This window comes from Mycetomoellerius zeteki, unplaced genomic scaffold (genome assembly GCF_001594055.1).
Source record: "Mycetomoellerius zeteki isolate Tzet28-1 unplaced genomic scaffold, Tzet1.0 scaffold174, whole genome shotgun sequence".
NCBI lineage: Eukaryota > Metazoa > Arthropoda > Insecta > Hymenoptera > Formicidae > Mycetomoellerius > Mycetomoellerius zeteki.
In genome coordinates, this window is record NW_017256696.1 from 984,144 (window position 1) to 1,004,928 (window position 20,785).

The window sequence follows — 20,785 nt, forward strand, 5'->3', positions numbered from 1 at the left end:
CTCAACCAATCGCTCTGTGAGCAAGCTGATTTCCGAAACTCACTGAAAAAAATGTTACAACCATTCTGTCCACGGCTGTACCTACTTACTGTTTCTGTCGAGCAATGAGTTGCACCGTCCCTGCCTATCGTATGCTTCCCGTTATTCGCTAACTATTTCTTGCTATAATTTAAAAACTATGCTTCGTACAAAATTTTCGCGAAAAACGAAAATCGTCTTAGAATTAAGTCTGGAATATGACATTTTAAGGACAAATGTTTATTTCGAATCACTCTGCATAAAACAATGTAATATTATCAATAATATGATCACAGTTATTATTTAAACTACACAATTTGCAAAAAAAATCATAAGAATTTTATTTTCGCATTTGTAGGATTCACTTCTAGCCGATTTTGTATAGAAACAAGCCACAAATGTATAAATTATGATGTATTATTTTGATTAGCATTAATAAAATGTGATAGTTAGTTTTTGAGAAATAAGGGGGTGAAGAAATAAGATTTTTTTATGAGACCTATGTCATTATTGGCGATTTTCTTTTATAATTAAAATATTAAAATGTTTTTATTAAAATTTACAACTGCAATTTTTTAATTATCAATATCAAATAACATTCATCCTATGATCCTATTTTTAGAACCTTAAGTAATCTATTGTATACAAGCCGAGGTGCATCTGTGGCAAGTACGAAATCCAGATGATTGAATTTAGGAAACGGCACTGCATATTCGTCCACTATATTGGGTAACAAGCTGATGAATTCTTTCGCGTCCTTAAAGAAACAATTTTGTGAGCAATTTTACATTTCTTTAGTAATATAAGGCCTTATGTGTACAAACGATTAAAGCATATTAATCTTTAATATGTCTTTTATTGATTTAAATGCGTTTATTTGCTGTACCTACCAGGATGGTGACTATCGGGTCGTTTTCGGCGTAGAACAACGCGAACGGTGTGGTGATGTTGGCGAGATTGTAATTCGGCGGTTCGGATGTGTTGTAGATCTGTAGATTTTTCGCACGACCGTAATCGTATTGGCTAAACTTTCCGGAATTAACTATCTGGTACAAGTGTATTAGCATTTTCAACGAAGTACCAGCTGGACTGTGACTCAAAAATATAGGCAGTAAAGTCTAAAAACCGGACAAGTTGTGATCATGCGGATGAAATGATGACGGAAACCCGATCGAAGATGAAAATCGGTTTCATTACGATTCTTGCAGAATACTCACAATATTTAATTGCTCCCTATCGTAACCGCAGAAAAGAAATATCACATTGGCGCATAACTCTGGATCGATATCGCAGATAGGCTTAGCAAAAGATATAGAGCTCTGCGGCAGAATCTCGTTTATACCAAGCAGCTGCAAGAGCTCCTGTAAAGGAGCATTTTGAATTTAGACCGCGATGTAATTTGCTTATAATCTGATCTTACAGCTTACAATAAATATTTGAGAATAAAAAATTTGAAGCAACTCTTTGAAACATGGTTTATACAAAGAAACTTTAATTGCTCCAATCTTAATTGAAATATTTCAATGAATATTTAGTTGAAATTACATTCAAATTCTTACAAGGGAAGTTTCACAACTGTCAGGAACCGATTTGATTCTCCATGAAATACGTTGTTAAACACGAAAATCTAAGAGACACGTATTTTTTTATACGTGCCCTAACTCATGTTTAAGGGATGATATACCCCTTTGAAAAAAAACGGAAAGAAAAATAGTTTTTTTTTCAAAGGGGTGTTGCACCCCTTAAACATGAGTTAGGGCACGTATAAAAAAATACATATTTCTCGTAGATTTTCGTGTTTAACAACATATTTCATGGAGAATCAAATCGATTCCGGACAGTTGTGAAATTTCCCTTGTTAGTACTACAAGGTGGCAAACGAAATGTCATAACTATTTAATTATCTCATTAAAACTGTGCTTGTGAAGTATTGATTTTTTTTTTTAATTTTATGAGTGAATTCTATGCTTCGTGGAAATTCTGTTAGATGTGACATTACGAGTCGAAATTGAGCGGAAATGAAAGTGTACATATTAATTTAAGAAATAGAAGAAGGCACACACACACACACACGAAATGTCATACCATTTGTTTTATACAGGGTAAGATTGCTGTCATTGGAATGACGTCTTGATTAGATTTTTTAAGTATCTTAAAAACTAAGCAAATTAGTGACAATCTGTTTACGTAGGAAGGTAATGTACATCTCCCCACAATCTTCAACGCAACAAGTTCCGCCTTGTTACTAAATGATGTATGTCAACGTAAATTAGTCTTACAAAAATTTTATTTTACGCAAAATTATTAAATTACCAACATAAATGCCAGATTTGTAAAATTATTGTATTTCTTTAGGTTTTGGTTATATAATATTTTTTATTTTAACATTTTTTAGAAAATATTGAAATTCTCGTAATGTTGTGCCGCGAGCGACACAAGGAACGCCGGAAATGGGAACCGGAAAAATCACACGAAGTGTTTTGCAAACGAATATAAACTTTATTTGGAAAATATACTTTCATGTAAGGAAGTACCGGATATCCGGGAAGGATTGCTAGATATCCAGTTCTATATTTCTAAAAAATATGTCAGTGTAATGATAAAAGTTTTCAGGTATTCGTACCATTATACACATCATTTTAATGTAAGGTTTAATGTAAGGCCAAATATATTACCAGAAATCAGATATTTGGCAATCCTCAGATGTCCGATACATCCTTAGATAACCGACTGACTTTTAATGAAACAATGAAAACTCGCACCCCCTTCTTTCTTTCTGGTTATACATATACCTTTGGCGAAATCTTTAGGTTTCGACGTTCCAGTATTTTAGAATTGTGAAATGGCAATTTTGCTATTTTTTCGGGTCGAAGCAATCTTGCTAATTTTTGTGTGTAAACACCCGTTAGTCACCCACTCGCTCTTAGCTGATGCATTCTTAACGCAACGCTGTTGACGTAGCTAGCGCATATGATTCCGAAGTCGCTCGCAACACCTCTCTCCCCTTGAAAAAAGGAAATGAGATGCTCGGGTGTCCAATACTTAATTTACAATTATTATATTTTTTTTTATTAAACCGTCTGTTGTCCACCTGATTTCAAACTGGTGTGTGTGCCTTCACCTCAAAATTCTAATTCGTGATGTCACAATACCTAACAGAATTTCCATGAAGTACAGAATTTGCTCACAGTTAAAAAAAACCCGATACTCCTCGAGTATAGTTTTAACGAGATAATTAAATGATATGGTATTTCGTGCACCAGCTTGTATATGTATATTTTCGGAACTTCAAAATTTTAACTCTATTAAAATAATTTCGCTTAAAATTCAAAAGCTAAAAATTTAATTTTACTAACCGTTCGATTATCCTTTTCAATATTTCAATCGTTTAATACAAATACTGCATTAATACAAACACTGCAATATTTTTCTAAAAGAAAATAAACTTCAAAATCTCTAAAAGTGGATTAAAAAGAATAATACTCGAAAAAAAATTCAATATCTTGTGTGTAGTCTAAAGTCGAAAGATAGAAATAATAAAAGCAGCTTCTTATATATATTAGATGTCGTTTTAAATTATTCCCTGATAATAAATTATTTTTGAGAGTATTTTCATATGATTTTTTACCTGATTATTTACTAACAAAGAGGCGATAAACCGTAACGGAGTTGTTGTACGTTTCACAATAGCCGCAGGTGCAAGGCTGATTATTATTCGCACCATTCGAGCGAATTCTGGACGTTCCGCTGCCATTACGTAAGAAGCAGTCGAGCCTAGTGAATGACCGATATATGCGTGCAATGGTTGCGAAGTCATTTTTGTAATATATAAAATCATCGCGGGTATATCGTAAATGCCCATTTCGTGAAAGCTAACGAAAAATTTAATCAATATACACATATATATATATATCTCCTTACAGAGAGTATAACAAAATATACTATTACACAAAAGTGTAGAAATTATTAATTGATTTTTTGCCATAAATTAAATAATATATTATTATGACAATGTTACATTCAACACATAATTATTTTTATTTTATGAACATATATACATACCTGAAATTCCAAAATTTTGAATTCAATGGAGATAAAAAAATATGTGCTCGCGAATGAGTATTTCCACGAAAATTGCCCAACCAAACGTCATATCCATAATTGGCCAATATGAAAGCTAAAGTATAAAAAAAACATTGTTTACAGCAAATTTCTTATATATGCTTTTACCAATACGAGTATTAAAAAATAATTAAAATGCGCTACAAATTACATACATTATTAAAAGTTACATTCAAAAATATATATTTTGGAACTTGATAATTTTTCCAAATAGAGAAACCTAGTCTTTTAGGAAGAGAAATATTCTTAGGGATTGAATGTCATACCAAGTCCTTTATCCTTGCCGAGGATGAGAAAATCGGCGCAGCTAGATAAAAGAGCATGTTGCAGTAGCACGGGTGAACCATTTTTACGTGCATCATTTTTACGTGGAATACGATAAAGTGTTAAAAGATAGCCATCCTCCGTTTGTACTACGTGAATTTCCGCGGGAAAACCTGCTTTTCTTATCATCTGTAACTGAAAAAAAATAAAAGCACGTGAAAAAATGTTATTGCTATTAGCTTTGAAGAAAGATCAATAATGATATATGTGGAAAGAACATTTTTAATCAATCGAAAATTGAACCAAATTTGTACAATACGAGCATCGTCTATTTTACGTAATTAATTGATCATTCTTAACCAATCTGATGTCCTATCATTGTAAAAGTGACGTGGATTTGTCACAGTCACATAACGTCATATTAACCAACGTCGAAAGTATGTCATCATTTTTGTATGATTAACGGCATAATGAATGACGTTATTAATTGATCATTAATAACGTTACCAATACATCGTCGATTAGTCATTTATCTGACGTCAATAAGTATGACGTTGTAAATACGTCATGAATAAATGACGTCATTAAATGGTAAAAAAGATAACGTCAGTATGACATTTTTAATAGATCACTTGACGTCAATAATTCAAAATGATTAATTGTCGACGTCAAAATGACTACAGTTTACAGCTGAGATATATATATATATATATGTGTGTGTGTGTATACGAGTATGTATCTTTTCTTAACAGCAGAGAGATTTGAGCATTTTTACATAATATGAAACATCACACATATTGAAAAAAATTTTTGGTTGAAAATGAAATCAGAATTTTTTGATTAAATTTATTGGAATGCTAATGATAACTGGAATTCTTGTTGATAGAATATTTCTAATAAAATCTACTAAAATTCTTATTTTTACTAGAATATTGGTGCATTTTCCAGCAAGAGACAGTGTAACAATGATCATTTCTTAACATTATAACCTTTTTTTAACCTTGGCAAACAACAAAGGTACTATGATTCATTGTGTTGCTGGTATTACATTTATCGTACGACAAAGATTTTAAGTTTATTGATTGGCTATAGGACAGAGAGATCCGACAACTTCTCTTTCTTGTAGCCAGTCAATAGGCTTGAAATGCTTTGCCATGCGACAAATGTAATATCAGCCTCAGGCCGCTATTTCATTTGTGTGTTTTTTGTCGTACGAATTTTTCATGCCTGTTGATTGGCTGTAGGATAGAGAGATCCGAAGACCTCTCTGTACACATTTATCGTACGACGAAAACGCACAAATGCAATAGCACCCTTATTACACTATGTCATCTGTGTCTCTTGCTGAAAAGCACTCTATATCTATCATATACTTACTATGAGATGGCCTTGAGGAGGAATGTATCTGCTGTTTAATTGTTCTTTGTCCGTTTGTACTTTTTTAAATACATTCTGCGGAACATCAGGTATTCCAACTGCTGTATAGTCGAGAAAACCACAAAGGAATAAAAGATGTACGATCACTCGCATTATAGAGTTAGACGAATGGTTCAATGTCGATGAAAAAATAGCCGGGACAGGACTGCTAGGATATCAAAGAATTGTACCAAAAATAGAAAACAAAGAAGAACAGCGTAATTTTAGCTGAGCTCTTCTTTAATTTTTTTTTTATAATACCAAATTTTAATATGGAGAATCGTGCGTTGATGATTTTTCATTTTTTACACAAAAAAGGAAATGTTATTAATCACATCATGTTATTAGCTACACGGTGATAAAAAAATTATAAAAGATACACGATTATATGCTGTGCATATACAGAGTGTTCCATTGTTTTAATTGACTCGGGCAAATATCTTGAAAAACAAGATATGAGAAAAAAACGTTTCAAATAAAAGTTGTATGGTCTAAAGAAGGACAAATCAATTTTCGAAAAAATTAATGGTAAATGTTCAGAAGTGGTGCTCCTCCAAAAACCGTGTTTATTTTCAGTAATGAACAAAACTAGTTATGAAAATGTATACCATGTTTTACAAGAGAAGTCTTGTGGTTTTTGTGGGAAAAAATTCTATTTCAAAAACAAATAAGACAGTTTTATTTTTTATTAAAATGTTGATGTAAAATTGAATTTTTAGTCTTTTACATTATCATCTATATTAGCCATGAGATCGGAGTAAAATGTTCGCAAAAATGAAAAATAAATGCATGAACGCTTCACTTTTCCCTCTGTTAAGGGGCGATGGACTTTGCACGCAAAATGAGGCCTACTCCACCGACTTTTTCCTAGACAGGGGGGAGATGGAGTAGAATGCGCTAAATTGAGAACTTAGATGCATATATTTTTATTCACTTATACTCAAACTATTTCAAAAAACTATAAGCAAAATTTCTATATTCGTAGATTCATTAAAAGGATTTGATGTCCCATTCATTTCTTATCTTTATTATCGAGGAAAAGGAGACAATATTATCCGATTGATGTCAAATCTTTTTCATGATCGTAAATAGTATACGAAGTCAAGCGCGTAATTGCTCCAAACTAAATCCAGATGATTGAATTCAGGCAACAATACACTGTATAGATTCAATATGTCAGATGGCAGATTATAAAGTTTTTCCTTGAAAAAAAATATTATAATTATAATTATCTTACTGCTGCGCGGTTTTTCAGTGAAGGGCTCACATTCAATGTTAGGCAAATGAAAATTTATTACAATTAAGTTTGAATAATATATGAACATTCGATAAAGTTTATGACACTGAATACAGAAGTATTGAATATAAATCTTCTTTTGCGTTTAATAGACACATTAAGTATAGTGTTTTCGTTAAGACCGTACAAGTGACTGATTCAATTCAACTTTGCCTGATCATTATATCATCAATGAGAACAGGTAGGAGAAACCAGAAATGAAAGTAATATTTTATGGAAACTCATTAGATTTGCATCTCAAGCTCTAACACGTTCCTATTATAGCTCGTACTCACTTCAACGAACACGTTGGAAGGAGCTATAGATTATTTTTTACGTTTTTTAAGCACTGATAAGAATCAGTTACACCATTCATTTTCGTAAGTGCTCAGAGAAAGGCAGAGAGAGACTTATGTCATCGTGACATAATTTTTTTACTGGAATTGTAATTAATAATAACGAAATATTACTAAATTGCATTTAAAATCATGTATATTAAAATCTATATCAATTATAATCCACTTTTAGCATTATTTCATTAAGATTTCATTAACAATTTAGTAAAATATTAAGATTATAAAGAATTCAGTAAATTTCAAAATGAAAATTATTATTAAAAATTAATAAATTTAACGGGGAGTTCATACTGAATTATTGTAAGAGGTCACCACGTGATGATAAAGTTATTTTCTAAGGTATCATTTTTGAGAAATAGTTACAAACACCTTTATATCATCACGTATATAGAGAAAAAGATTTATTTGGACACGAAACTCTTATTTTCGTTTATTTCATTCAAATAATTTAAAATAAAAACTATTTTAAATTTAAAGAAATCTTTTAAAGGAAAAATCACTCGTTCATGTGCTCAATTCTTCACGCAATCTGTTCTGATGTACATTTTCGCATAATACGAGATAACGATATAAATAAAGCTATGTCTTATAATGTAAACTTTGCGTACGTAATAATCACGCCGGAATTTTTTATACTGATGTAACGCCTGAATGAGGTCATATGTCAAGATCGAAAGTTAATAGCGGAATGACGCAGCAAAATTGTACATATTTCTTATAACATCACTAGTTGTATTATGCAAAAAGTACAGAGTACATGTCGCACTTATATGAATTACATTTATTTTATTATTTCATATATAAAAATTAAATTAATATCTTACAAAATCCAAAATCAAGGAGACATTTTATATAACCTTGAAAAATTATTTTTTTTTAGAAAATGGGCCCCGTTGGGATTCGTTGGTATGTGTATATGTAAAGAAAAAAAAATGCATGATATAAGTGATTAGTAACTACTAACTTACCTTTTTAAAGAAGGTAGAAAAAGGTGCTAAGAATACATTCATCTTAAAAAGAAAACTATTGTACTAAATTATTAGGTTGGTACAAATGAAATGACCGTTTTTCTGTATTGCTATTAAGAGCAGTTGTAACTTCGTTAAAAAATAAACAAAATTTAAATTTAAAAAAGGATTTTACATAAAGCTTGAAAACTCTACTTCCAAAAACTTACTATATTTTTTGAGTTTATGTGAGTTTGATAATTTTTACATATAGAAAACTACCAGCTGAAAAAAACGAAAAAATTTCTTTTCACTTTATAGATCTGTCACGTGCTTCCAAAAGAATTGAACAATTTTTTGACTATCTATCGTGAAAGATTAAAATTCCCTACAAAATCGTTATTTAATAATGGTTCTACGATTTTTTGTTTCTGAGTTACTTGCGGATTAAGTAAAAAGGAGCATTCTAACTTTGATTGCTCATAACTCCATTAAAAACCATTATACTAAAAATAGTACACGTAAGATAAACTATAAATTAACAGTAGAGCTACAATCGATTATCAAATAATTATTTTGATGAAAACCTCAAAAAAAAGGTCGTAAGTAATCAATGTCCATAGAGGGCCATATTAGTAAAATGCCATGCTATTCTTTAAATTTGCATAACTCAAAATATATACAGTCAAATAAAATATTAAATAGCAAATAACACACTCAAAAATATATATATTCATGTGATAATACGCTCAAGTTTAAGAAAAATGAGGAGTAGGTGTAATTAAATGTTAAAATGTACCTCAGAAATGTTTCGAAACATTTTAAAGTAAAAATGCGTTATAATAAGTGCTGGCTATTGAGTATTGGTATATTAGTGTCATGTAACAGCGAGCTACTGAACAAATAATTCCATAAATAATCATTAGGATTCGTTATATAATAGCGGAGACATCAAGGAAGGTCACAATATGTATATATATATATAGCCATAATACCACCTTCTCCTTTATATAAGAGATTTGGTATCAACAACTAGCACCAAGTTAAAATAAAACATCAAATTAAGTAAAGAATATAATTCAAGTAATATTATCTTTAATTTTTATACACTGAAGCCTAAGTATATGTATCTTTGTATTTCTATTGAAGAATCTTCCCATTCCAATCCAAATGGTTTTAATTCTTTTTAAAAGAAATTATTATATCACAAATTATTTAAAGACATTTTCTCTTCCATCCAAAGTAGTAGTTATTTAATTCTCCTTCAAAACATTATTATATCACAAAATTGCATTACCTTGTTCAATTCAAGTGTTACCACAAAAAATTAAAGAAGTAACAGTATAAAACGAAGAAATGTTTAAGTAGAAAAACTTTTTGTATAAAAATATTTTGCAAAATTGTAATGAATCTGCAACGGATCGGCTCAGTGTCTGTACAGCTAATCTTCATTCTTTGCTTATCATAACGAATATATGCTACTCACAATTTATTGCCTAAATGTATAATTTAAAAAAAACTTTTTTTTCAAATTGTTGAAAAAAAACCGGAAAAATTTCTATTTTTTTCCGAAAATTTGTTTTTTTTTTAATTGCTATTTTTGCTATGTAAATGACAATAATATTTGACATAATATTCATATTTATACGCATCGAGTGCATTTACGGACATAGTTGTTATCTTATTTTAATTGCAAAAATCCACCTGCATTCTTTCTTTTTGCATTCTTCCAATATATGCATTTTTTAAATCATATTAATTTATTTAAACAAAACAATGTTTTATTACAATAAGCCTCCTTTCTGTACATGATACGCTGCAGCGTCTCTTACATGACATAGTAGTGTCCCTTTCATAATAATATAAAAGGATGTTTTTAATATATTAAACTTCATCAAAAATATTTGACGGAAGACGTTACTGCGTCTCCTGATAGCATCAAACGACAGATTTCACCTGTATATAATATCAGAAATTGGAAAGTTACTTTTTGAAAATAACTGATTACCCCGATAGTCGTTACCGAGTAAAAAAATAACTTATAATTACCGTTACCATTACTTAAAAAATAACGATAATGGTCATTATTTTTTTAATGCTGAAACAAGATCAGTCTAAAAAATTTTGCAATATTTTGTTTATGTATTAATGAAAGCAATAAACAATAATAACACTAGACTAATATGTGAAAACACAATTAAAAGAGATACTTTTTCCGAACTGGAGATTAGTACATAATAATATTTTAGAGCGAATTTATACATACATTTATCCAATTTTGCAAACCAAGCGTCGATTAAATTTTTGATCTTGAAATATAATCCGGATAAGATATTTTACAATAAATTTTGTATATGGTATCACTTTTGTCAAATTTAAAGATTGATATTCATAATAAGTTTGTTTTTATGTTAATACAACTTTATAATAGGTTTATGAAATTCTTAAGACGTCATAAACCAACCACAAATACTATAGCATCTCAAGTCGAAATTTAAACAATCTTGAAGTGAGAACAAATTATGAATATTAAAGCTAAAGATTGAAGATTGAATGTATAAAACATTATTTTCATAAATAGATTCAAAATATAAAAAGTGACGATAAGAGTAATTAAAATCGTTATCGTTACCAAAAAAATATAACTACGTTACCCCGTTACAGTTATAAAAAGAAAGATAACGCCGTTTCCAGTCCGTTACAAAAAAAAGTAACTGTAACTGCGCGGCGTTATAAATAACGATCAAATTACTTCGAATCCCTATGTAATACTAATTGCTTAACATCTGTGTTATTAGATTTGGTCACTAGGTCGAATTTCCATACTTTGTTTGGTCCAATTTCTGAGACATAAAGGGCTCTACCATAAGGGCACACAGCAATGGCGTGAGGCATAGTAAAGGCCTAAAAAAATACAATATATTCTTCTTATATATAATTAGAGACTGGTTACTTTGATTCTCAAATATATTTGAAATCTCTAATAAATGTATAGGAGTTATTTAAAAAAATATGAAATATAATACTTACTGAAGACTCCGGGTTCCAAAATTCGATTACGTTCCGATTTATAGGATCAATGGTGAAACCCTTAATTTGTATGTTTTTAAATGTCATTCCATTCACGGCATAAATGAAACCACCTGAAATTATCAACATATAATGTAATAAAGACATTTATTGTTGATTTATAGTGCTATTATTATCATTATATTTTGTACTTAACTTGTTCACAATTATTATATTTAAATTTGTATTTAATTTTCATATTATATATTAAATTGATGTTTTGTAATTTAACTTTCATTTTATATGTTAAATTTATGTTTCGTAATTATCCATTCTGTATTCTAAGTTCGATCTATTTTTATACTGCTTTGTTCCGCTTTTGCGCTTTTATAACTGTAACTTTTTACTCTCTCTTTCTGATAGGCGTTAGAGCGGCAGATTTTGTTGGTGCCTTACCATTTCGTGCATTTAACTTTTCTCGCTTAACTCTGTAGTTGCTGTTTTTATTTTTATTTCGTAATTGATGCACAAATAAATTAAATTAAATTAAAAATTAATTTCTTTTATTTCTTTTACTTTACATAGCAAATTTTTCTTAAATATTATATATTTATAAAGAATTTAAATAAGTAATTAAAAGTATTGAAATTAAAATGAGATACGACTATAATATTACTGATTTTTTTATTTAATAAACTAATACTTTTCGTTTTATTTTGCTGCTTGATTCAGTTTAATATCGATTCGATTTCGACTTTAACATGAGATCGAAAGAATTATTTTTAATATAATAGTAATTATTTGTATACAAAAATTACAACTATCGTGAATTACTTACGATATGATGCAATTCCGAATATTCGACCGAATTGCGGATGATGAATCGAATAAGGAAGATAAGAAGAAGGGTTTTGTTTCAATCCGGAAAATGTTACATCCAGGCATACAATTCTCAAATCTTCGCGGTCAGCGATACATACTTGTTTATTTGGCAAAATCGTCAAGGCGTGTGGAACTCTCAAAGTAATCCAATCTAAAATCGCAAATACATTAACTTTATTTAAATATGTAATAAATATGTGTATTGAAAGTATGTTTTTATTAGAAAAGAGAATTTTTAAGAATTTCCTCTTAAGGATATCCCCATTTAAGGATTAGGATAAAAATTTAAGACAGATTATATTATTAACATTATTATTGATAATATTAAACGTACTTTCACCGATAGCATATTTGGGATTGCCCCTTTTGTCAAACAGTACTATTCTATTGTTGCAATATCCGTCAGCGATGACAATATCGCCACTCGGTAAAACCGCGACTGAGGTTGGCTGGCAGAAATGATTTATATCGCTTCCAGGCTCAAATCTTTGACCGAGAATCAGTTCGGGAACACCGAAAGCCGAGTACTATAATTTTATGCAGATAGTCTCTAATATGTTTTTAACAGTAATAACAATAAGATTAGAAACAAGACCGGAGTACATCACCTAAGTACAAAAAACGCATTTGATGGTCAAAATTAGATGTTAAACGAATACATATATATATATGTGTGTATTTTTTTAATTAAATGAATTCATCTCAGAAATATGGTGCGCACCTTTACTATCGGACTTTCAACACAATCCATCTGAAATATTAATAATTTCCTCAAATTTAATTACATGTATGTTAAAACCTGTAAAGAACTTATTACGAAAAATATTACTTCGGCCGGGAATCGAACCCGGATCTCTAGCATGTCGTGTGCTTCCTAATTAAGCCTTAGATCACCGAGACACTAATATTTCAGATGGATATAGTGTTGAAAGTCCGATAGTAACGGCGCGCAATCATATTTCTTAGATAAATTCATTTAAAGAATACATTAGTATTATTAATATCTAACTTTGACCGTCGAGAATGGCGCTTCTAATAACTATAATAAAAGATCAATTATAACATGTAATAATTTATTGCTATACGTTATTTATAGATTAAATAACGAGTTCTTATTAAGTTTTCAATTATTTTATTTATTAATGCAATTTTAATACGTGTATATATTTATTATTTATACATTATAATTATCAAAGGGTTGGGAAAGTTAGAGTCTGAGCATAAGATCGTAACATTTACTTAGACTTAAGTTGTAGACATAATCAACACACAAGCTTTGACGTATGACGTACGACTTATTGCCGGATCTTCAAGAACCTTTTGGAAACTCTTGGAAGAGATTCTTGGAAAATCAAAATTTTTAGATGGTAATTTTAGACATTCTGCTCATTGGGTAACTTAAAAAAATTGCGAAAATTGCGAAATGATAGAAAATTTTTCGATTCAATATTTAATTTAGTTCGCTCTACCATAAGTGTATTAAAAAAAAAGGTTTGGATCATCTTGTATAATAACAAACTATAAATACTAGATTTCAATATTTATTTAAGACATAATTTTCGTATATTCAAGATATGAAGAAAAAATACACGGAAATTATGCCATAAATAGGTTAAAGTATAAAAAGTAACGACAAAAATAATTATTAAATTTGTTACTGTTATTTGGAAAATATGACTATGTTAGTGTTACAAAAAAATAACGTCGCAGTATGTTATAAAAAAAGTAACGATAACAGCGTTATAAGTACCTAACCTAATAGTGTTACTTCTCAACCCTGATAATTACTAACAATGAAAACACATTTATGATATAAGATGATATGTTTTATAATTATAACGATTCATTTATTTGATAGCAAGATTGATGATTCCTTTTTTTATTATTTATTAATTATAATAGAGGCTATTTGTGTGTTTTTAATACGAATTTCTTACATACCTTGAATACTTGATGGAGAGCAATATCAGTCAACCATATGTTTCCAAAGAGATCGACGTGAATTCCGTGCGGTAAATAAAACGTTTGATTTCCCCAACCGCAAATAATGTTACCAATTTTAGAATCCACCTTTAATACTGTGTTCTCACGAATGGGACCTCTGTATTTCTCTTGGTATTCTGCATTTTCGTCGAAAGTACTAAAATTTCGTCAAATGCATTAGCTGCGTTCAGCAGAGAAAGCAGCTTTGCAACTATTGCAAAATTTTTCAATACGATTAGTTCTTGCTTTTGATTCTTTATCTAAGTGTATAAACGAATCATATTGAAGAATTTTACAATTAACAGTTGCAAAACTGCTTTCTATGTTGAATGCAGCCATTATTAACGTGATGACAGTATTTCAGGTTAAAAAAATTGTTTTTATATACATTTAAATTACATTAAAGCTGCGTTCCGTTTCACACATGATGTGCATAATGAATCATTTATTCTTGTTTAACATTCGGTAAATAACCAGGATAAAAGATGCATCATGCGTGAAACGGAATGCAGCCCATAAGTTAAAGAAATACAAATAATAAAATAAAATAAATAATTAAAAATAATAAATCAATCACATACTTAAACTAGATTTTTCAGAAAAAGAAAGTTATATATTGAATATTAAAATAAATTGAAATAAAACCATCTTCAAAGTTATTATATTTTTTAAATATAAAAACTATAAATATAAAAAGTATTGCAGAGTACTTAAATGCTTCAGCAATCGTTGCTTTTCTTAATGAATATTAAAAAAAAATTTAATTTTTATGCTTTTGATTTGCATTCATTAATTTATTAATGACTTACTCGTAATTCCATGTTCGGTCTCCACGATGAAAAATTACGAGATTCCCCGTCGGTTCCACAGCGACTCCGGAAACTTCACCAAGATTTTCGGGACTTCGCCAGAAACGATTTTCGATGGGATGTAGTGGCGCGTTATAGGATCCCGAAAACTGATCCTGCGTAATAAAGATAACAAGAAAATCGTAAACATATGATTATTACAGAACAGAATTATTGTTATTGTAATATTGTTAAAACATGATTTGTATGATTTTTAGGGCAATATTATAAATATATAATGCCTCATAATAAACACTTGAATGTTACTCTATGAAATTAATACGGATGAGCATTAGTAGAAACTTAAGTAAAAAGAAGAATGTGCTTATTAATTTATTAAGTTTCTACACGCGCAAATATTATTTTAAATATTACGACGTAACAATTTATTAAGATGTAATATATTAAGTACAAATTAGTTACATACATGAGAAAATTGGTCAGAAACGTCAAATTTATTGAAGTTACTCCCATCGAAGCTTCCATCATTGATATTGGATGTAACACCTCTAAATATCACTACTGCGAATGTCAAGAGAACTCGAGGGAATTGGTTTCCTCTACTCGCCATTGTCTCTCTGCTCTTCCATAAATCTCGCAGCTGACGAGGTCCAAACCGAGGTGTTGAATCGATAATACGCGCAAGCGCTCGTCGAATTTAAATTGTTAGACCTCGAAAATATAGCTTCAGAGAAATTAATGCAACAAGTATATGAGATGTGATGAAGGGAATTGATTGTCTGACATAATACGAACAAAAGGATTCAACAACAAGTTTGATGAAAAATTCGATTACACTAACAAAAAAAGAAAAAGATATAAACAAAAAAATTATTTTGTTATAACTGGATTATAGATCGAAATAAAGCATTTCTATAAATTATTTATATATCAGAACAAGAGCGATTATAACATAACCATTAGAAATTATAAACAGCGCAACGTAACAGGGATATAAATATATATGAGAACACAATATAAAGTAAAGTAGAGAATTATTGCGATCAAAACGTCAATGATAAACTTAATAATTGCTATTTCTCATCGTTATTTTATGATATAACATAGATTTTCTATAATTTTTTAAAATTGTTTATTAGAAATTCATTGTTTATTCAACAGTTACGATTACCTCACTTTAATTTGGATGAAAATGTTGGAAACAAAGAAAATAGATGGTTGTGATTTTGTTGATGCACAGAAAATAACAAATTGGATACCGATGGTCGGTGAGAAATGATGAGCTGTTGTGTTAGATATCGTTTAAAATCAACTACATCTGCTTCAGGAAGAATTCGCCGGTACAATCAGACAGGTGGGCGTCGATCGATATTCGCGCGCAGGTGTCCTAGTTACTGTCCTAGGAAAGTGGGTAGAGTGATCGTATCCTGGAGACTATTGACGTCAGAGTTTTTATGTGTTCGCTGGATAATCAATAGCTTTCTGTAATCTGTAGCATTTCCAGCAAAACACAAAATAATAATTATACAACGTCATATATTACTGCTCAAAAGATTCAGCATATTTTTGCTAACAATTCCATTTTTTATATATAAAATACGGAATTATGATATGATATACTCTTTTATTTTTTATCACGGAATATTCAATGGCGAATTGCCGAAAAATAATTGTAAACGGAAATTACAAGTAAATTTTTTTAAATAGACTTTTCGTATATATCGATTGAAAGAAATATTAATTTCATATTTTGCGCTAGACACTGATAAACACTAAGAAAATGATATGTAAACAATATTCTCTTGCAAAAATTAAGCATAAAATTAACTACAAATCTTTAATTAAAACACTTGAAAAATTTATCGATAGAATGCCAAGAGTTTATGACTCCTTATTCAAAGTCTAAGGATATTAGGTTTTGAAAAATAGAAAATTTAAAAAGAAATAATTTTTTCTCATAAATTTATTTTAGTGAAAATATATGTATAGGTATAATAATATATTTAAAAACATAACACATGCAAACTGTATTTATATTTTATTCTTTATATTACGAAATTTCTATAAACGCGGAGTTGAAACTTTTAAGCGATAGCGTATAACAGTTATAATTATACAGTATAATTTACATAGCAATTATACAATTATATGTAAAAACATTATATTCTATTCGATGTGTCTGGTTTAGATGAGAGGGCTCCTTTTGCCTATAGCACCATCTGTCTACATTTTATTTGCTATTAATACATTTTTTTTTATCACAGTTGTATCAGCGCTAAGAACAGACGCACGATGTACATATATAGTGCGAGATGTACGTAATACTATATATATGATAAGCTTAAATTAAAATCAGATTGCTTGCAGTAATTAATTTTAACACTATTTCGATAATGTGATGAGATAAAGGTTTAATATATCCTCGAACTTAAATATGATCTTTTTATAAATTATATAAATAAAGGAATATTAAATGATTATGTATTACAAAATGCATTATAAAATATAAAAGTGAAATTAGCAATTTTTTAATATCAAAATAATAACATCAAAGAATTACATGTAGAAACATGTAATCCTATATAGAAATCCAATTTAATATTGAAAAGTAGTGATTAGTTTACTTATTTTGAGTATTAAAAGTACTGAACAACAGTACTTTTAATACTCAAAATAAATAATTATAATTTCTACCTTTTAGGATTAATGTTCTGTAAAGGAAGATCAATCTCAAATTTATGGGACAAGTGAGTAAATTATTCACAAAATTACTTCGTCAGAGTTTTATTAATAGTAATCACATAACGAGTTTATTATATATAGTGACAATCATAAATTCTTGGCAGCGAAAATTTGTGGATGCTCTAATACAAATCACATTGCTCTTCCAAATTCAAATGTTTTTTAAATATCATTTTTGGAACAACGTTCCCGTCTTTTTTCTAGATAAATCTGTTAATAGAAAATTACCTTTAAAACAATTGTGCCATATCTTATAACTGGTGAATAAATCTGCAAAATTCTAACGAACGTCGATTTTGATTTTGAACAGATGTTTGATTTTCAATATTTCCATCGTATATTGCTATTCCTGTACAAAATCCATACGTTGACATTAGTCGAAAACAATTCTGTGAAATTGTATAATCGAAAATTAGCGATTTAAAAATATTTTGATATTTCTTATCATTTCCAGCTTAATTGGATGATAAATATAATTAAAATAATTTAATTAGGGTACAGCGGGGTAATTTGAATAGCGGGGAAATTTGGATAATAGTAAGCGTTTGCAAGAATTTCAAAAAAAATTGAGACACCATGTTTTATATTTAGAGTTAGTAGCAAAGAAGATACTGTAGTCTACATATTTATGTAGGTTTGAAAAGATATCTGGAAGTCTGTGGAGAGTTTTATATTAAGCAAGATAGGTAGAGAATTTTGGTTGTTATTGTAGTTTATAAGAATATATCCTGGTTTCTTAAGATTTTATGAAATCTACGTAGAAAGTATATAAACAGGGATGGGATCAAATTATGGATGAGTTTAAGTATTTTAATACTTAACTAAAAATTTGGTTTTTGTTGTAATTTTAATGTTCATTTTCAATATTATTCAAATTATCCTGTAAGATATCCAAATTGCCCCTCAAAATTGAGCTTCATTAAAATTATAGGGGGAAATCGAATAATAGCATTACGTCTCAAGATTTAAAAATTAATTTTTTTATATTTTGGGTAAATATTCCTTAAATATGTGAGTTTTCTGCTACATATTCAAAGTAACGATAAAATTATTATTTTTCGAGAAATTGTTTAAAATGTCTGAAATTATTCAAATTACCCCGTTGTACCCTAGAGAATTATTATTAAAGAACTGGCGAATACTTGTTATCAATTAGAAAATGCGTAAACTATTAACAAAAAAAAAGATTATATTTCTACACTTACTTTATTTCATGAACTTTGTCATGCGAAATGGATTCTATCGATTTTTTTTAATTCACCTGTTTTTCTTCGCGGGACTGGCACTCCGTAGCATCGTTTACTTATCGATTTCGAGACTTAATGACGTTTCAGGTTGGGTCCATATGTAGCCTGTGCGTGTCATACTACAGTGTGCGTCATAATATCTTCCTGGCGCACGGCAATAGGACCACTTCGGGCAGCGACACCGAAACTTACTGTGAAATTCTTCCTTGCACACTTCGTTCCACCAGCAAATCCTCTGAAAAACATCAGAGAATTATTTTAAAAACTTTAACAATAAATCTATCATTTTAGTTTTTTTTTATTGAATAATACAATATTTGTGCGTTATAATATAAAATACTTCAAATAAATAAAGAAATCATATAAAAATATATATTTAAAAATTCACATAGAAATATTATTAGGCACAAAGGTTTAGCCTTAACCGTATAATATGACTCCTTACTTATTTGATTTATTTGAATAGCAGTATAGTTTAACTTGATTCTTATTGTACCAAATACTTATAATTATCTACCTCGGCTAGGTAGCCTCTTACACTTTGGTCACTGTAATTTCTCTTAGTAATTATATGCCTAGCGTTCGCCAAATATGCTCTCGTACATAATGCGAGTATCAATAAAAAATATAACGTAGTTCCATCCTGAAAAAGAGTAACACATAATTTACGCTGTATAAAATATATATAAAGTTAAATATGTAAAAAGTTAACACATTCCTTATTCTGAAAACAAGGTACTAAATTTTCATTAATTTCTGCCAAAATTTATTGATTCTTTTAGAGATTTAATTTATATTTTCTCTCATTATTTTCGAATTTGCTGAAATTTGGCGATATTTGCAGATAAATAAATCTTTCCATCCCTTAATTAGCCATCCCTTAGAGTGATTTGAACTTGCAGTATTTCTTTAATGAAAAAAATCTTCATAATATTTCGTAGTATTTTTAAGAATTTTTTATATTTGTAATTTATGAAGATTTTAAAAAAAGGTTTTAAACTTCTTTATATAATATTTTATAAATTTCTTTAGAAATGTTAAAATCTTAGAAAATTTTAAATAAAAAATCTTATAAATATTTCAAAATTCACATATACAAAGTATTCTAGGAAAGATAAATAAACTTTCTCAGCACTTCTGAAGTATTCCAATTTTGTATCAAAAAATCAAAGAAATTTTCTAAAAAAGAATTTCTGAAAAAAATTCTAAAATTTATATGGAAATTATGAAAAATTATATAAAGAATTTGAAGAAAAATGTCCGCTGAGGTTGTTGCTGCATTATAAATGTCGAGAGAATTCGACGATTTTATATTTTTGCACGCACTCACATTTTCCTTCATAACTGCCTTGTCTCTCGCGACAATTTTATTCTCGATTTTAGATTATATGCAAAAAAATGCAGAGAGGGTGGCGAGCCCACGCAAGCTGCATTTGCCCGTCGTGATGTTACTCGCGAGGCATTATCCCTATGCGATGCAGTTCCTGAGAGAAGGAGCAAATGACATTGGGCATGCGTACGTTCGTCCAGCATTCACTGATACAAGGATAGCTCAATCTCTCTCTCTCTCTCTCTCCCCTCCCTTTCTCTTTCTTTCATTCCGTATAGCGATCGATCGAACTCTTACGATGCACGGATGCTATTCCTTGGTGAAAAGCCAAAATGACTTGTACTTAAAGGGATGCTGGACTGATCAAATTATTACATACGGCAT

General features: G+C 29.4%; 3 protein-coding genes across 7 annotated transcripts; all 3 read right to left on the bottom strand.

Moving 5' to 3' along the window:
• Positions 1-622: 622 nt before the first annotated feature.
• LOC108721454 (lipase 3) lies at positions 623-6,004 on the bottom strand. Its single transcript, XM_018446003.1, has 7 exons — positions 5,782-6,004; positions 4,407-4,599; positions 4,081-4,195; positions 3,647-3,890; positions 1,236-1,379; positions 909-1,136; positions 623-775 (listed from the first exon to the last, which is right to left on the bottom strand). The coding sequence occupies exons 1-7, from the start codon at positions 5,932-5,934 to the stop codon at positions 623-625; spliced, it is 1,230 nt and encodes a 409-aa protein (XP_018301505.1). The 5' UTR covers positions 5,935-6,004.
• Positions 6,005-11,058: 5,054 nt separating this feature from the next.
• On the bottom strand, positions 11,059-16,492 carry LOC108721534 (peptidyl-alpha-hydroxyglycine alpha-amidating lyase 2). 3 transcript variants are annotated; one of them, XM_018446124.1, is made up of 8 exons: positions 16,342-16,492; positions 15,549-15,806; positions 15,083-15,237; positions 14,232-14,430; positions 12,625-12,817; positions 12,247-12,441; positions 11,430-11,542; positions 11,059-11,303 (listed from the first exon to the last, which is right to left on the bottom strand). In XM_018446124.1, exons 2-8 carry the CDS (start codon positions 15,690-15,692, stop codon positions 11,148-11,150), a joined length of 1,155 nt encoding a protein of 384 aa, XP_018301626.1. In that variant the 5' UTR covers positions 15,693-15,806; positions 16,342-16,492; the 3' UTR covers positions 11,059-11,147. The 3 variants fall into 3 exon arrangements, with proteins under 3 accessions (XP_018301626.1, XP_018301627.1, XP_018301628.1); XM_018446125.1 differs by having other exon boundaries at positions 15,549-15,793; positions 16,342-16,400; XM_018446126.1 differs by lacking the exon at positions 16,342-16,492 and having other exon boundaries at positions 15,549-15,876.
• Positions 16,493-17,860: 1,368 nt separating this feature from the next.
• On the bottom strand, positions 17,861-20,559 carry LOC108721537 (uncharacterized). Of its 3 annotated transcripts, none has more exons than XR_001936574.1 (4): positions 20,402-20,559; positions 19,589-19,714; positions 19,030-19,306; positions 17,861-18,173 (listed from the first exon to the last, which is right to left on the bottom strand). XR_001936574.1 is itself a non-coding variant. In XM_018446132.1 (4 exons), exons 1-3 carry the CDS (start codon positions 20,411-20,413, stop codon positions 19,124-19,126), a joined length of 321 nt encoding a protein of 106 aa, XP_018301634.1. In that variant the 5' UTR covers positions 20,414-20,559; the 3' UTR covers positions 18,053-18,173; positions 19,086-19,123. The 3 variants fall into 3 exon arrangements, 2 of the variants coding, with proteins under 2 accessions (XP_018301634.1, XP_018301633.1); XM_018446132.1 differs by having other exon boundaries at positions 18,053-18,173; positions 19,086-19,306; XM_018446131.1 differs by lacking the exon at positions 17,861-18,173 and having other exon boundaries at positions 18,928-19,306.
• Between the last annotated feature and the right edge of the window lie 226 nt (positions 20,560-20,785).

Coding starts and splice junctions, on each gene's coding strand:
- LOC108721537 (XM_018446132.1), bottom strand. Junction 19,307..19,588: donor TAAGAGGCTACCTAGCCGAG/GTAGATAATTAT, acceptor GATGTTTTTCAG/AGGATTTGCTGGTGGAACGA.
- LOC108721454 (XM_018446003.1), bottom strand. CDS start 5,934: ATGCGAGTGATCGTACATCTTTTATTCCTTTGTGGTTTTCTCGACTAT. Junction 3,891..4,080: donor TCAAAATTTTGGAATTTCAG/GTATGTATATAT, acceptor ATTTTTCGTTAG/CTTTCACGAAATGGGCATTT. Junction 776..908: donor ACCCGATAGTCACCATCCTG/GTAGGTACAGCA, acceptor TGTTTCTTTAAG/GACGCGAAAGAATTCATCAG.
- LOC108721534 (XM_018446124.1), bottom strand. CDS start 15,692: ATGGCGAGTAGAGGAAACCAATTCCCTCGAGTTCTCTTGACATTCGCA. Junction 12,818..14,231: donor CTCTCCATCAAGTATTCAAG/GTATGTAAGAAA, acceptor ATAAAATTATAG/TACTCGGCTTTCGGTGTTCC. Junction 11,543..12,246: donor ATTCGGAATTGCATCATATC/GTAAGTAATTCA, acceptor TGATAATTTCAG/GTGGTTTCATTTATGCCGTG.